This window comes from Neltuma alba, unplaced genomic scaffold, assembly GCF_004799145.2.
Source record: "Neltuma alba isolate B1F8T4 unplaced genomic scaffold, ASM479914v2 tig00013086_pilon, whole genome shotgun sequence".
Taxonomy (NCBI): Eukaryota; Viridiplantae; Streptophyta; class Magnoliopsida; order Fabales; family Fabaceae; genus Neltuma; species Neltuma alba.
The window spans coordinates 200,235-213,854 of NW_021637414.1; the positions used below are offsets into that span (position 1 = coordinate 200,235).

The window sequence follows — 13,620 nt, forward strand, 5'->3', positions numbered from 1 at the left end:
ATGGGTATGACGAGAAAGACGACAAATAGACGGCTGTCTCATGGCCTCTAGCACATGTCAAGCCTCAGTTGCCACGTGCACATCACTCCTACTCTATTTATTTGTTTAAAAAGCACGTCCTTAGTATGAGAATCAATTTTTGGGTTAGTTTTACCGTTGAATATAAGATTCATTTATCTTATTTATTAATTTTTTTTAAATTATCTTTATAAATATTTTTTCATTCATAATCAAATAGAAGAAAGAAAATGGATAATAAAAAAGATGATTATAATGTTTTAAGAAAAATGTATTATTTTTCTTATAGTTAACTAATTTATTTAACTTCTTTAATCTAATTAAATTAGTTAAATATGTATTATATTAAGTATCGGACTAGTAATTGAGACAATTTCATCGCCAACTGGGAAATTTGTTGGCCGCCACGAGCAAAACCGCTCTTTGCTTTGCTTCAGAGGTGGCTCGGTTCAAGGAACCTGGCCGCGGAATAGGTCATAGCGAAATTCTACCGCGTCTCCTGCTGTGGCACTTTATAAGAAGCACAGAGATTGTCTTGCAGTTAATCTTGGGAAGGGAATAGAATGGGTATTCCGTCCGAGCTCAGGGATATGCTCTCGCAGACAAAAGGCTTCTTAATTGCTTCTCCAGCTGAAGAGCAGAAGATTTTGAGGACTAAGCTATGCACTGATGGTATCATTATTTTTTATTTTTATCTGATTTGAGACTTGTTCGTATTGTAGATCATTTACATGGAGCGTGCTCTCTTTGTTTTCTGAGAAATCTTGGGAAATGGTGGGAATTGAAATGGGGCGATTTATATTTTTGTGGTTCATCTTTTTTCGGAGTTTAATTGTGTATTTTAAACAAGATCCCTGTCTACTTGATTGGTTTGAATGGGAACCACGTGATTAATGATGTTATACGAATTGCTTGTTCTCTGATTTGCTCACCGAAATTTATCTATTAAATTTAATCATCATCTTTCATATACGTTTAAATAACACTTTACCCTTATTGAATTTTCATGAAAGTGTATCTCTCTAGTTGATTTAGAAAGGCAAATAACAACTGCTTTGATTGTTGAGGGATCTCCTCATAATAACCAAGAAAATAGGGAAACTATTGAAGCTGGACATCCTGCTATATTATTTTAACATCTTGTCAAATGACGCTCTAATCTGGACATCATCATTCATGTTATCCTCTGCTTCAATTTCAGAAGGAGTTCGTGCTGGATTTAGGGCAGCTTCCATTGCTTGCGTTGCCAGTGCTGTTCCCACGGTATATTTTTTACTTTTTAGATTGTTGGTCTCTTACTTCTAATGGGGGTGCTGAACGTCTTTTTAGATAGAGTTTTTTTTTTTTAAAGGATATCTGTTTGTTTTCTAGGTGTAGCATTTTCTTTTTGTGATGAGATACTATATTTTGGTGATCTTGCTGTCATAAATCATGCGAATAATTGGCGTTAAAAAAAAAATCATATTAGTAAAGTATTTCTGATAAGTCTGTGTAGTTCTCCCCGGGGGGAAGTAACTTAACCCTCAGTGTCATTCATTAATTAATAATCACTAGTTAAAAGTTGGAATTTTTTCTTCTTGTTCTGATCCTTGCCTTTGAGCGATCAAAATCATGATATCAGCGATTTTAAATTCCATGTCTAAATTCTTTGTTCGTTAGACAGCTGTTGAACAGTTTGGTATTGCTCTGTTTTTCTACATCATTTCTTTTGTGGCCATATTTGACTGCCCGAAATTGCCTGTATGCTGTTAGCTCACAATCATATAGTGATGTGGTGAAATTATTGAGCATCTTAATGCCAATACACCACAGATGTCATTGTCATGTAGGAAAAACATTGTTAAATTGAACTTTCACATGACAGGTTTGAGTAGAGACTTTTTTGAAGTTTCGGAACTAATCTTCTGGGCTACAGACTTCTGGCACTTAATCAAGAGTGTGATGTGGAAATCTAGTGATTACTGATGCATGAACGTTTGGCTGTCACTGACAGTGATATGTCGCGCGTGAAAATAGCACCCAATTTTGCTTCATCTCTAATATTATATTGTTCTGTTGAAGTTTATTTCATTCTTGTCTTCAATTTTCAGTTGGTTGCAGTCCGTACAGTTCCCTGGGCTAAAGCAAACCTCAATTACACTGCTCAGGCACTTATTATTTCTGCAGGTATGATGTCAAATTTATATAGTTCTGGAAAAGGACTAGGATTCATTTTGTGCTGCTGATCTATTTGGGAATAAAATGCGTAACCTATTTACTTGTCCCTCCCGTCATCCGAAGTTTGAATTCATTCACATAATTAACATCAGATTCTTGTTTCCTGAACAGCTACAATTGCTGCGTACTTCATCACTGCTGATAAGACCATCTTGGAATGTGCAAGAAAAAACTCCCGGCTTGAGGACTCTTTGAGACGCCAAAGATAATCAACAATTCTAACTTCGAAACCACAACTTGGACGTCCTTGTCGGTTTTAGTGCGTGACAGTTCTACTTCTTGTAATGGATCTGCATCTGACTAGCCCCACTGCAAATTTTTGTTTTCCTCTTTCGTATGGGCTTATAGATTTGTGTTTTTGAATAAAAAATGTGTACCATGGAATTTCCATTTCCTGTGGCTACATGAAGTGTAATTTAAGCTGCCCTTTTTTGGCGTTGCCTTGTTTTCTGTGTTCGCTATTTACTCACCCTGGCTAAACATTCCGCCTGCTACCTATGACTATTAACCAGAGCGAATCGTAATTGGAAAAATTCAGTGCCGATACACTAAAAAATTATTCGATTGAAAGAGTCATCAGCTTGGTCTTTTGTTATTTATGCACGATTAAATGGATTGAATGGTCAAAATATGTGCAGCAAGAGATGAAAGAAAGAAATAACCGTCTTCAGTGATGAAAAAAGCATAACTGAAACTAGGATGCCTTTGATCTGTATTATTACACAAACCTGCCAAAATGCCTGTTAAAAGAGCATCGTAAACAACCTTGTCAATTAAGTTTCAGGTTCATTCCAAAGGAATCTCGTTATGCAACGAAATTCAAGATGCTTCGTGCGAAGGCAGAGACAGTTCGTTTCGAGGTAGGTGATCCACCCCTACCCCCCAACGTGGGTTTGTTTTGGGATTTTAGTTGTCTGATGTTAAGCTTGGATTCAAAACTTTATTTGGCAAGATCTAACATGCCAACGGACTGGGCTCGACATACGGATGAAATTCCAGCGTACCATTCCCATAAGTTTTTGTTGTTATTTGATACCCCTATATGGAGACAAAACATAGAATTTGGAAACATAGATAGTGCCTGGCATAACCTTAGGAAACCACACTAGATTCAATAGAATATACTATAAAATGACGATCTTAAGGAGCAACGAAAAGGTAACTGAGAACATTATAATATGAAGAGCTTGTAGTTCTGGTTAAATTTTCTGGTACAAAAACACTGCATAACCTTCTATGGCATGTCTATATTATATCCCACTTCATTTTTCTGTTTAGGGTCAGAAATACAGGGGAAAAGCCCTTACCCACCTAGCTTCTTCCTTGATCCTCTTGAGAGTTTCGATGGATACAGTTACATCTACAGACAAGAGAAGCAAAGCTACCAGCCCTAATGTAGCTTCTGCAGAAGAAATCCCTGAATCTGCATTCGTCGTATCCTGTTCTAAAGACTCAAGCCAGTTTTTGGAATCAACATCGTCATCAGATTCATCAGATGCATCCTCATTGTCTTTGTTATCCTCGTCCTCATTTTCAGATGAGCCTCTGCATGATTTTTCAGAGATGTTGGCTCAACTTCCCATCAAGCAAGTGCCTTGAGAAAACTTCGAGCCTTTTGGGCATCATGCTTAATTTAAATTTTGTATATTCCTTTGCTCAAATGAAGTCCTTTGTGTAATCTGCAGGAGAGGGCTTTCCAAGTTCTACGAAGGTAAATCCAGAGCCTTCACATCCCTCTCAGACGTGAAATGTGTGGAAGATTTAGCAAAGCGGCAAATTCCTCAAAGGAAGAGAGCTCAAAACTCGCACAGTCCCTAGGCAGTCATATCAAAGAAGGCTTCGAAGAGCTATTTAAACGTCTTTAGTGTCTAAATGGAGTTAGGGTATGTTTGGATTTGCGTGGGGCAAAACTGACTTCTAATCTAATTGACTTTTGTAATTGAAGTTAGAGTAAAAGTCAGTCAGTGTAATGCGATTTGTGTTTGGATAGGTGCTTATAAAAAGTCAGTTAAAAAAGTTGAAAGTTGTTTGGATGATTAATAGAAAAGTTAGTTTAATTGTAAAATGACTTAAAAGAGCAAGAACTTTATTGAATAGTAGTGTTTAAAATTTATGTTTTTAATGTGATAATAATTTGAAAAAAATATGTAAAATTATTATGAAAATATAAATAGTTTATTTGTGAGATTATAAAATAAAAATATTTGTTACGGAGAAAAATTTGAAAACACATTGTAGATAATTAATTAAATATACATGATGGACAAATATGAATATAAATTAAAATTCATTTGGTCTCTAATTAAAGTAAATGAAATCAGATAACTAATTAGATCATAAGCTTTACACAATTTTCTCATAAATCAGTTGGAAAAGTTGATCCAGATTGCGTTGGATAAGTCAGTTAGAAAAGGTACTTTTTCCCATAAGTCAGTTAGAAAAGAAGCCCCATCCAAACAATCTCTGAACCACAATAAGCCACTAATCTCAGTTTCACGCTTTCCCAGGCACTTTTGGCTTCTCCAACTGCAATCCAAACATAACCTTAGTTTCCAGCAGCTTTTATTAGGACTGGTCTTAATAGTAATTCCAGCTAGAGGCAGCAAAGCATATTACCAAATTGCTTCTACTTCTGGTTCAGGTCCCTTTTATGGATGAAAGAAAATAACATTATCTCGCTGAATCTAAATCATCTTTCATCCCTTCGTCGCTCTCTGCATGTTATAAAATGTGTTGATGTTATTGAAATTTTGGAATTCAAGTGGAAAGATGAAGAGTATCAGTGAATAGCATTATTAAGCTTGCTTTGCTTTTCGGTGGTCTGTTTGTCTTTCCTTTTGCGCAGAATCTACAAATACGTGTAAACCAAGTTTGCGGGTACTTGGAAATGAAGTTTTTTTTAATATTCTATATGAAAATACTCGCCTGTGCTATTTATAAAATACAGAAAATGTTTTCTTGGTTCTATATATAAATGATTTCCTTAAATTTTTATCATGAATATATTATTTTGTTTTTATATTTTATAGTGTAGATAGTTATTTTTTTAAAAAGATATACATATTAAATAAGGGTAAAATTAAAAAATATATTATATTTTAATAAAACAGTTTAAAATTTTTTTTTAATTTATGTGAGATATGCTGAAAGTATATCATAAATAGGAAGAGGAGAGTAGTTATTAGGCCAACCTAAACATCTTTATATTTCCTGTAATCAAAATTTCCAATCAATGAGAGTTGCTTACAGAAAAGAAGAATCGACGTAGGATGAAAATTTTAAAATTACAATAACTGAAAATTGAATACATTTGTGGATAACTTACTAAATTTCCGAAAAGCTTATCTGAAAACTTATCTTAAACATAAGAAGTTTGGTCTTCCAGAAACAATTTTTATTTTTTAATCTCATAAAAGAACGTATAGAAATTCCCATATCAGAGACATCACCATCTATCGATCAAGATGGATAAGCTGGCTCCGAGTAAGTCAAGACAAGGCCCTCACATAATTACCTTCGCATTGAATCTATAATGTGAATTGTTTAAGGAGTTGGGATGACATTGATTTCTGAAACAATTTTATGATCAAAGAACAACCGTTAGGGCGCAAGAACTTGATATGAAGTCCAATAATTGATCGCAGTTATGAGTCTATGAAGTGAAAAATGGATACAGGCCCTAACTTAAGCAATGAAGTTGTTCTGAGGGATTCATGGATTCCCCCTTCTTTATAATTCCTAAATATACTGAATTCTAGAGAGTAAAAAGGAAGCAAGGCTAACCGGCCTTTATGCGTCAGCCACAAGTTACCGATTATAGTCGTCAATGACATATGTGAGACAACAATTTCTTCCCCTTTAATTCTTGGAAGAAGGAAAAAGTATCTTGGAAAAAAATTAATTAGGGGCAACGGCTTTGACCCCTCAACAATTATTCTGCAAACTTTCTCATTCCAGTTTCGCTGGAGCTCAGAATGCGTATCGGTAAATGGCATCAGCAACACCATCTTCGTCATTACTCACACCTATTACATTAGCCACTGCTTTTGTCTCTTCTGCTCCATTACTGAGAGCAATGCCAAGAGAAGCCAGCTCAAGCATCTCGATATCATTTTCTCCATCACCAATAGCCATTATCTGCAAATAAGTAATTAGAGGTGGGGAAATGCACTGATGGAAGTCAATATAGCGACGTTCTTAGACGAGAGAATTGAAACCGCGCCTCAAATCTGATTTACATCACAGATCAACAATTCTGGAATTGATATTTGTCCTCTCAATGTATGCTTGAAAATTTCAGAAGATATATGCCAGGCCAAGTGATATGCAATCGGGTCATTGAACACACTAAGCTAGAATATGGTTGTGTACTTTTTAAACAGTGAATTAACTAAAATGTCTGCATTTCCCATTTAATATACTAGATTTTTCTTACATGAAATATTAAAGCATACAACGCTATCAGGAGAAACACAAATGCAAGCAAGCCAAGAGAGAGAGAAAATGCAAAAACCATCAGAGGAGAAACAAATCAGTGCGCTACCTCCTCAGCGGTAACCCTCAAATGATCTAAAAGGATTTTTACTCCATTCCCCTTTGAAGTTCCCAAAGGTACAATTTCAAGCATGTCTGGCACAGCTTGAACAACTCTGGCACGATCCGATGTTGCCTCTGACCAGTGTGGCCGCAATGTGCTAGCCACTCTCTGAGCAGTGTCAAAGAAAATCATTTTCTGCAGAACCAAAAGACTAGTGTTAGCAAGAACCCAAAATGACACGGATAATAATAAATTAGGTCCTTCACTACAGTTGTAACAATTCTAGACCTTTAATGGGCTTTCTGGGAAAATGATAACAGTGAAATTCACAGTCAAACAGATGGACAAAAGATGAACATGACACCTTGTACATGTCATTTAGGGCATGACTTAAAAACAGTTTGGAGAAGAGTCCACAGGGTAAGGAGGCACATGTTTGCTTTTAGTGAGTTTCTAGAGGAAGCTAGCTGGGGAAGATCAATACAAAGCGGGGATTGTGAGATTAACCAGGGAGGCAAAATCTGGAGAAGGCTTTGGGGAGATGTCTAGCAACCTTGGTTTACCGCATTTTCTCTTTTCTCTTAGCCATTGGCACGCCCACCATTGCCACTTAATCTTTGCAAAGGGTTCTGTTTGAGTTCCTTGTAGTACCTTTTTCACTGTTCCTTAAAGAAATTGAAGAAATATCATAGAATTTTCATTTCAGCTTTCTGGAGTTCCAGTAGTGATGCAGGTAATTAATCTTGAATATCATCAAGCATCCGTAGGAACCCTATTCATAAACTCAAACCAGAAGCAAATATTTTGGCAGTGCCTACCTGTATGTCAGCAGCAGCCAAGAGATGTTCAGTAGAAGGCATGATCTCTGCCTGCAAAGATTTTCACATAAATAGAAGGGAATGACGAAACAGAATGCAAGAAAGAATATACAATGTTGTATTACCTTGGGTTCATGATATACTGTATGCAATGAATCAACCAGTGGGTGATCAAAAAGGGTTAAGCAGCGCCCCTCACAGAATGCAATAAGTGGAACCTTATTTTCCAAAGAGTAGATGCATGCCTGCAATTAAAAAAGCGTACTTCTTTCTCTTAAAAATGACAATAAATTTTCCATAGAGCAATGAAATTAATAATAAATAATTAGATATTTTAAATTTGTCGGTTTTATGACTGAGATATGAAATTAGTTTCCATGGATACATGAATAAATCCATTCTCCTTAAGGCGGTAAAGAAAAAAAAACTCAGACTATACACTGAAATCGTTATGGCAGATGAAATATAAGCTGGTTCCACAAGTGTTCTGCAACAAAGTCAGAAATAGATTTGGTACGCACACAAAGAACTGTGGAATACGGAGTTAACTAGTGAGTAGCTCACAATTACAACAAAATCCAAGAGGACACAGTTCTGCATGATTGATCCAAGAAAAATACTTCTTATTTTTTTTTCTTTTGGGTGAAAAAGAAAATACTTGTTTTTCACTTTGTAAGATGAATTAATTTACAGAAAATGGTAAAATCTCACAGGCATTAAGACCAAAATTGATATAAATTACCTCTCTACAGACATTTGGGTTTAAGTTGCTTCTAAAAATTTCCCGACCCTGTCTACCATAAACAAGCAACCCCTGAAATCAAGTGGTGCACGGAATGCAAGGCTCAGCCTAAAGCAGGGAACTTATACAGCAGGCAAAATTATATGTAAGATCAAATTCAAAGATTTCATGCTGTTTAATATCAACATAAAATATAGCATTTATACAAAGCCACATTATTTTATAAGTTATGAATAACATTACTCCCCTCTCCTCAAGTTTCACACAATTTTTTGATTCTCAATCTTTATCCACACATTTTATTGGGTTTTTGTAATTTTTTTAATTCTTTCCACTTTTTTTGGCATTTTAGTAGAGTTTAAATCCTAAAACATGTGGCTAGAAAATCTTACAAAAAAAAAAAAGCATGATTTTCCAAAAACTTAGATTATTATCTATTCCATGCATCGTATGGGGAAAAATATGTAGTTTACTTAATATGTAGTTTGAGTGCTTTCAATTAGAGGAAGCCTTTTAAGTGTCTATGATGCTTTATACCATCACTTTATTTTGGAACATACACATTATTTTCTTTTGCTGAATGATGTTTGAGCAGCTGCTCTCCCATCAAGAACTCATATCACTCGGTATATAAATATAAATAACAGAGATATGCAAGTGTAGGTGAGAGCTTAGACTGCCAGGATAACACATGATTTGAGTACTTGCTATACTGACCGTTGGGATTGCCGGTCCAACTCTTTCAAAGGTTTTTCTTTTTGGTATGTTTTGCCCTTTCAGGCACTCTTAACTTTGCCCTTTCCTAGTTTTGGTATTGTTCGACCCTCTAAGAGATAGGGACACCTAAACTATCCACATTAACGGCAAACCAGAAAGAACTGAATAGGAGTTGTTTCATGTAAACACAATTGTGATGCAAAGAAGAATGCAAGCATACGCATGAGAAGAGAATATGATATGGGGCAAGACTAGAAGCTACAAATATGTAGTGTCTTGCTGAATCAATCTTCATCATGAACATCAAAGGTCCAGAGACAAAATAGTAACCTGTAAGAAAACACCAGGGGAAAATTCTGACACAACACCGTCTTTTCCAGCCAAGTCCACCATCTTAAAAATATCTATAACAGCTGGACGAGCCTATTTCCAAATGTTCAACACTACATGTCAGATCTTATGTCAGCCAATATCGACATATAGTGAATCAGAAATTTTACTGAGACAGACGGTACTAAAGATAAAACATACTGGCCTATCTTAAAAAATTTAATATGATGCACTATCAAGTTTGAGACTATATGAGCTTACTTTTCCAGTAGCTATGACAATTTTCACACCCCTTGACAAGGCTTCTCTTAACGCCATGACAGTTGTAGGAGTAATTTGACTCTTGCTGTTCAACAATGTTCCTTTACATGATACAGGAGACTATTAAAACCCAGAAACAGCACCAAAGAATATATAGAGACTATGTCTCAGCATGATCTCACCATCCATATCGCAGAAGATATAACTGAACTTTGGTTTATAAAATCTAAGACTGCCTTCTTTCTTCCTGTCTTTTGACAATCCAACTGTAAGATTACGTTCCCATATACTTCGATATATGCAAATGACAATATTTCAATAAATGGTGTGTAGGACCAATAGATGATACAGCAAGAGGTATATTGCTGCAGCCTATCAGCAAAAGTACAATTACCATCTGAACTGTATTGGTGAGAACTTAAATCGGTTTCAGCATCACATGCGCTTTGTATTAGTCCTTTTCCTTTCCAACCAAGACTCTTCAGAAGTAGTTCCTCCTCTCTCTCCATTTCAGCTTCAGCTTCTTCACTAAGTTCATGGTCAAATCCCAAAAGATGTAATAGGCCATGAACCTGCATAAATATGAAGTTATTACACTTTCAATGTTCAATTTACATAAATAAATAAAAATCTTAGATAAACCAGGGAAATAGACCCAAGCTTAAAATTGAAAGAGTGGAAGTTCATGGCTTAATTTCTTCTAAAATTTCAATAATAAAATAAGATGTAAATATTGCAATTTTTCTTCCTCAGCAGTTTAATTTTTCAGTGCAGGGTCCTTCCTCTCACTTTGTATTTGGTAGCAAAAACATGCAATCCATTGGTACCTGTGCCAATTGGTTTAGCTTTTCTTCTTTACTTCTATGATTTATGATCAGTTTCTTGAGAGATTTGTGATAAATGATTTATCATCGCCCAGATGCATGATCTTTCAAAGGACCAACCAAAAGCACCAAAGTTACACTTACATCAATAATTTAAATAAATAAATTTAAAAAAAAAAAAGCGTTCCCGCAAGTTAAGCTGTGGTCACGCAAATGTGAATTTAAACATGCCTGTACGAGAGGAAAGATAATATCAAAGGGCATGATAAACTTCAGCATTCAGCAGACAATCGTTAGAATTTAATTAAACCAACCAAGAGGATGCGTATCTCATCAAGAAGAGCATGCCCTCTTTGCTCTGCTTGTCTTGCAGCTGTCTCCACGGAAATTACAATATCACCCAACATAAGCTGCAGACGAGGGAATCCATCAACAACTTAAGGAAAGTTCTGTTTTTTTATTTATTATAAAACGAGCATATAGCATCAGCTAGAAAAATTCGCATTCTTACAATAGGAAGCTTGAGCCCAGGGACATGTTGTGACATTGAGAGAACGTCGGTGGCATGATCCTCATCCCTCCATTCCTTGTTAAGTTTTTGAATAAATTCGTCATTGCAGAGAAGCACAGATAATTCAACACTTTCGAACCCACCAACATCAGTTATAGCAGGATCTCTTGTTTTATACGCTGAACCTTTCAAACCATCAAATGCCAGCTTCATTGCCATTGGCACATTTAGACGGAGCATCTCAGCAATGCCCTGCAGTCAGATAAACAAGACAGAAATGATAAGGTAATTATTCAATCATCATGTAGAAATGCAGATAAAGTGAAGCGTTAATTATTCAACAAAACTTAATTAATTCATTGCTAACCTCCCAGCTTTACATTAGCATCAATACCTTTATCTTTTCAATTATCAGATGAAGAATTAAAGCCCAAAAGCAAGAAAAGAGTATCTTACATTATCACTAAAGCCATAAATCTTAAAAACGTAAAATTGAGGCGCGGTATACCAATATTTCATCATCGTCAGGCAAATCTTCTTCAATACAAATGTCGACACTGAGTTCTAACTCCTTCTCTTTATTCTTCGGTGTTCGCTTCCTCGTCTTCCGATACCCCCTCTGATCAGCGCGAGCTCCCCCGAATGCACCCAGATGATTGCCTCCGCTTCGACACAGAACATGGAACCTCCGACCAAAAAGAAAAGATTTTGAAGAGAGGGAAGCATGTAAACGATTCGTGAAATGAACAAAACCCGGGTGCAAAGAGGAATGGATAGACGTCGCATTGTTCGTGGTCGGGCACATGGGAAGATGGGTGGCGCCCGAAATAGCACGCGCCATGGAGAAAGCGGCGAGTGAAGGAGGCGAATGAAGGGGGCGAAGGATAAGAGAAAGACGAGGAAGCATAGAGAATGCTCCCAAGAAATTGTAGGTTGCTGGCTTTGAGTAGTTTTGAACGCTTGAGGCTAATGTGACAGTGACCTGAGCCGAAGGAGGCGAGAGATGATGCTGCCTACCCCAAGCAGAGGAGATGGTTGGTGTCAGATTTTGGGGAATTTTGGGCTGTTAACGACCAGGTAAGCAGCGTAATGCTATGTTTTCATGCTGCTAAGAGAATATACAGAAATAAAAAGTTTGTAACGGCAAAAAAAAAAAAAAAGAAATAAAAAGTCTATTTTATTCACTCAAATAGACACTAAACAACAATTAAATTCTTAAATATGTTGTTAACTAAAAAAAATAATATTTAATAATTCTATTAAGCGTTCTCTTTGATTTTCCTCGGCTCTTTATAAGATCTGTAGGTTTTAAACTAAAAATGCAGATTAAAATATCATATTCAAGAAATGAACCAACTGTGGTTGCTTGCATGCATGAGTTGGTGCATAATTGAATGAATGCAACATGGACAAAACAACATTTCCTTTTCTGGCAAGACAGCAAAGCAGCATTTAATAATGAAGAAACTAAATAATCACACGTATAAATAAAATATCTAGGTTTTGCAATAATCATGCACCTAAATTGGGATTTTATCTCAGTGTAATGTCAATCGAGTTACATGAATGGAGAAGCTTAAGCAACGAAGGCAGGTGAAAAGGGGAGACTTGCTTTGTCCCATGGCAATGTATGTTAGTGTTTCATAAGATTCTTATTTTAAAGGAAAAAAATATCTTGCTCTAGAAATATCTATTTACAGGCAATAAAGAAATGGACAAATAAACACATGGCTTAAGAATTCCTGCAATGATGTTTAATCCTGCCATAAGAGACATTGAAGTGGCCCAAAGTCAAAAATCAGATGATAGTATAAACGATAGAGAAGATTCTAGCTAAACAATAGCACAACAACTGTGAAAAAAAATTTAATATAATCTTTGGTTTTTTTGACTTTGTCCTTGTTTTAATTTTAGTCTATCAAATTTTAAATTATATGCTTTAGTTTCTTAAATTTATTTCTGTTTAAAATATTAGTCTTTATAATTTCATAAAAATCTAAACCATCTTACCCCTTAAAGAACCAAAACCCATCATCTTTTTATCTAAAATATTGGTCCATGTAATTCAATATAAATCTGGACCATTTTGCTTCTTGATGGACCAAAATTGATAGTTTAAAACTTGAAAGATTAAAACTAAGATAAAAAAATTCTTGAGAGACCACAAATTGTATTAACAAAAAAAAGGCCTATCAATTTAGTGATAAATTAAATGTATACTAAAAAATTAACAACCATGCACACATATGGGCCGGGCCAAGCTTGCGCGGATCCCACATCAACCCAACATCATGCCGCACCGGAGAATCGTTTCAGTTGGACTGTGTTTCTGTTTCAGGCCCAGGATGTGAACGCCGAGAATGAAGCGCTTCGCAAGGAGCTTCGAATGCGCAAAGTACAAACAAGCCCTTTATTTTTTTATTTCTCTTACTTTTATGTTATATTATAGGGTAAATTTATAAGAATAAATAAAATTAAAAAATTAATATGGTAATACTACCTCTACTCCTATTTATAAGAGCCAGTTGACTAATTTGAGAAGATTAAAGAAGTAAGTTGAGTTAGTTATTTGTCATAAATAGGTGTTGCCTTTCCTAAAATATTTTTGTTAATCAAGTGTATTGACTATAACTATCATTGTTAGA

The 13,620-nt window shown here is 35.6% G+C and overlaps 3 protein-coding genes across 3 annotated transcripts; 2 read left to right on the top strand and 1 right to left on the bottom strand.

Moving 5' to 3' along the window:
• The first annotated feature begins 450 nt into the window (after positions 1-450).
• LOC114734363 (early nodulin-93) lies at positions 451-2,683 on the top strand. The gene is made up of 4 exons (XM_028921990.1): positions 451-690; positions 1,220-1,281; positions 2,109-2,184; positions 2,347-2,683. The coding sequence occupies exons 1-4, from the start codon at positions 582-584 to the stop codon at positions 2,442-2,444; spliced, it is 345 nt and encodes a 114-aa protein (XP_028777823.1). The 5' UTR covers positions 451-581; the 3' UTR covers positions 2,445-2,683.
• A 353-nt stretch (positions 2,684-3,036) lies between these two features.
• LOC114734326 (uncharacterized) lies at positions 3,037-4,019 on the top strand. The gene is made up of 2 exons (XM_028921939.1): positions 3,037-3,095; positions 3,514-4,019. Exons 1-2 carry the CDS (start codon positions 3,060-3,062, stop codon positions 3,832-3,834), a joined length of 357 nt encoding a protein of 118 aa, XP_028777772.1. The 5' UTR covers positions 3,037-3,059; the 3' UTR covers positions 3,835-4,019.
• A 1,831-nt stretch (positions 4,020-5,850) lies between these two features.
• LOC114734339 (endoribonuclease YBEY, chloroplastic) lies at positions 5,851-13,007 on the bottom strand. The gene is made up of 14 exons (XM_028921968.1): positions 12,986-13,007; positions 12,674-12,735; positions 11,484-12,038; positions 10,976-11,227; positions 10,779-10,874; positions 10,035-10,212; positions 9,823-9,891; positions 9,641-9,741; positions 9,380-9,472; positions 8,333-8,404; positions 7,716-7,835; positions 7,591-7,641; positions 6,779-6,967; positions 5,851-6,372 (listed from the first exon to the last, which is right to left on the bottom strand). The coding sequence occupies exons 1-14, from the start codon at positions 13,005-13,007 to the stop codon at positions 6,205-6,207; spliced, it is 2,028 nt and encodes a 675-aa protein (XP_028777801.1). The 3' UTR covers positions 5,851-6,204.
• Positions 13,008-13,620: the final 613 nt, after the last annotated feature.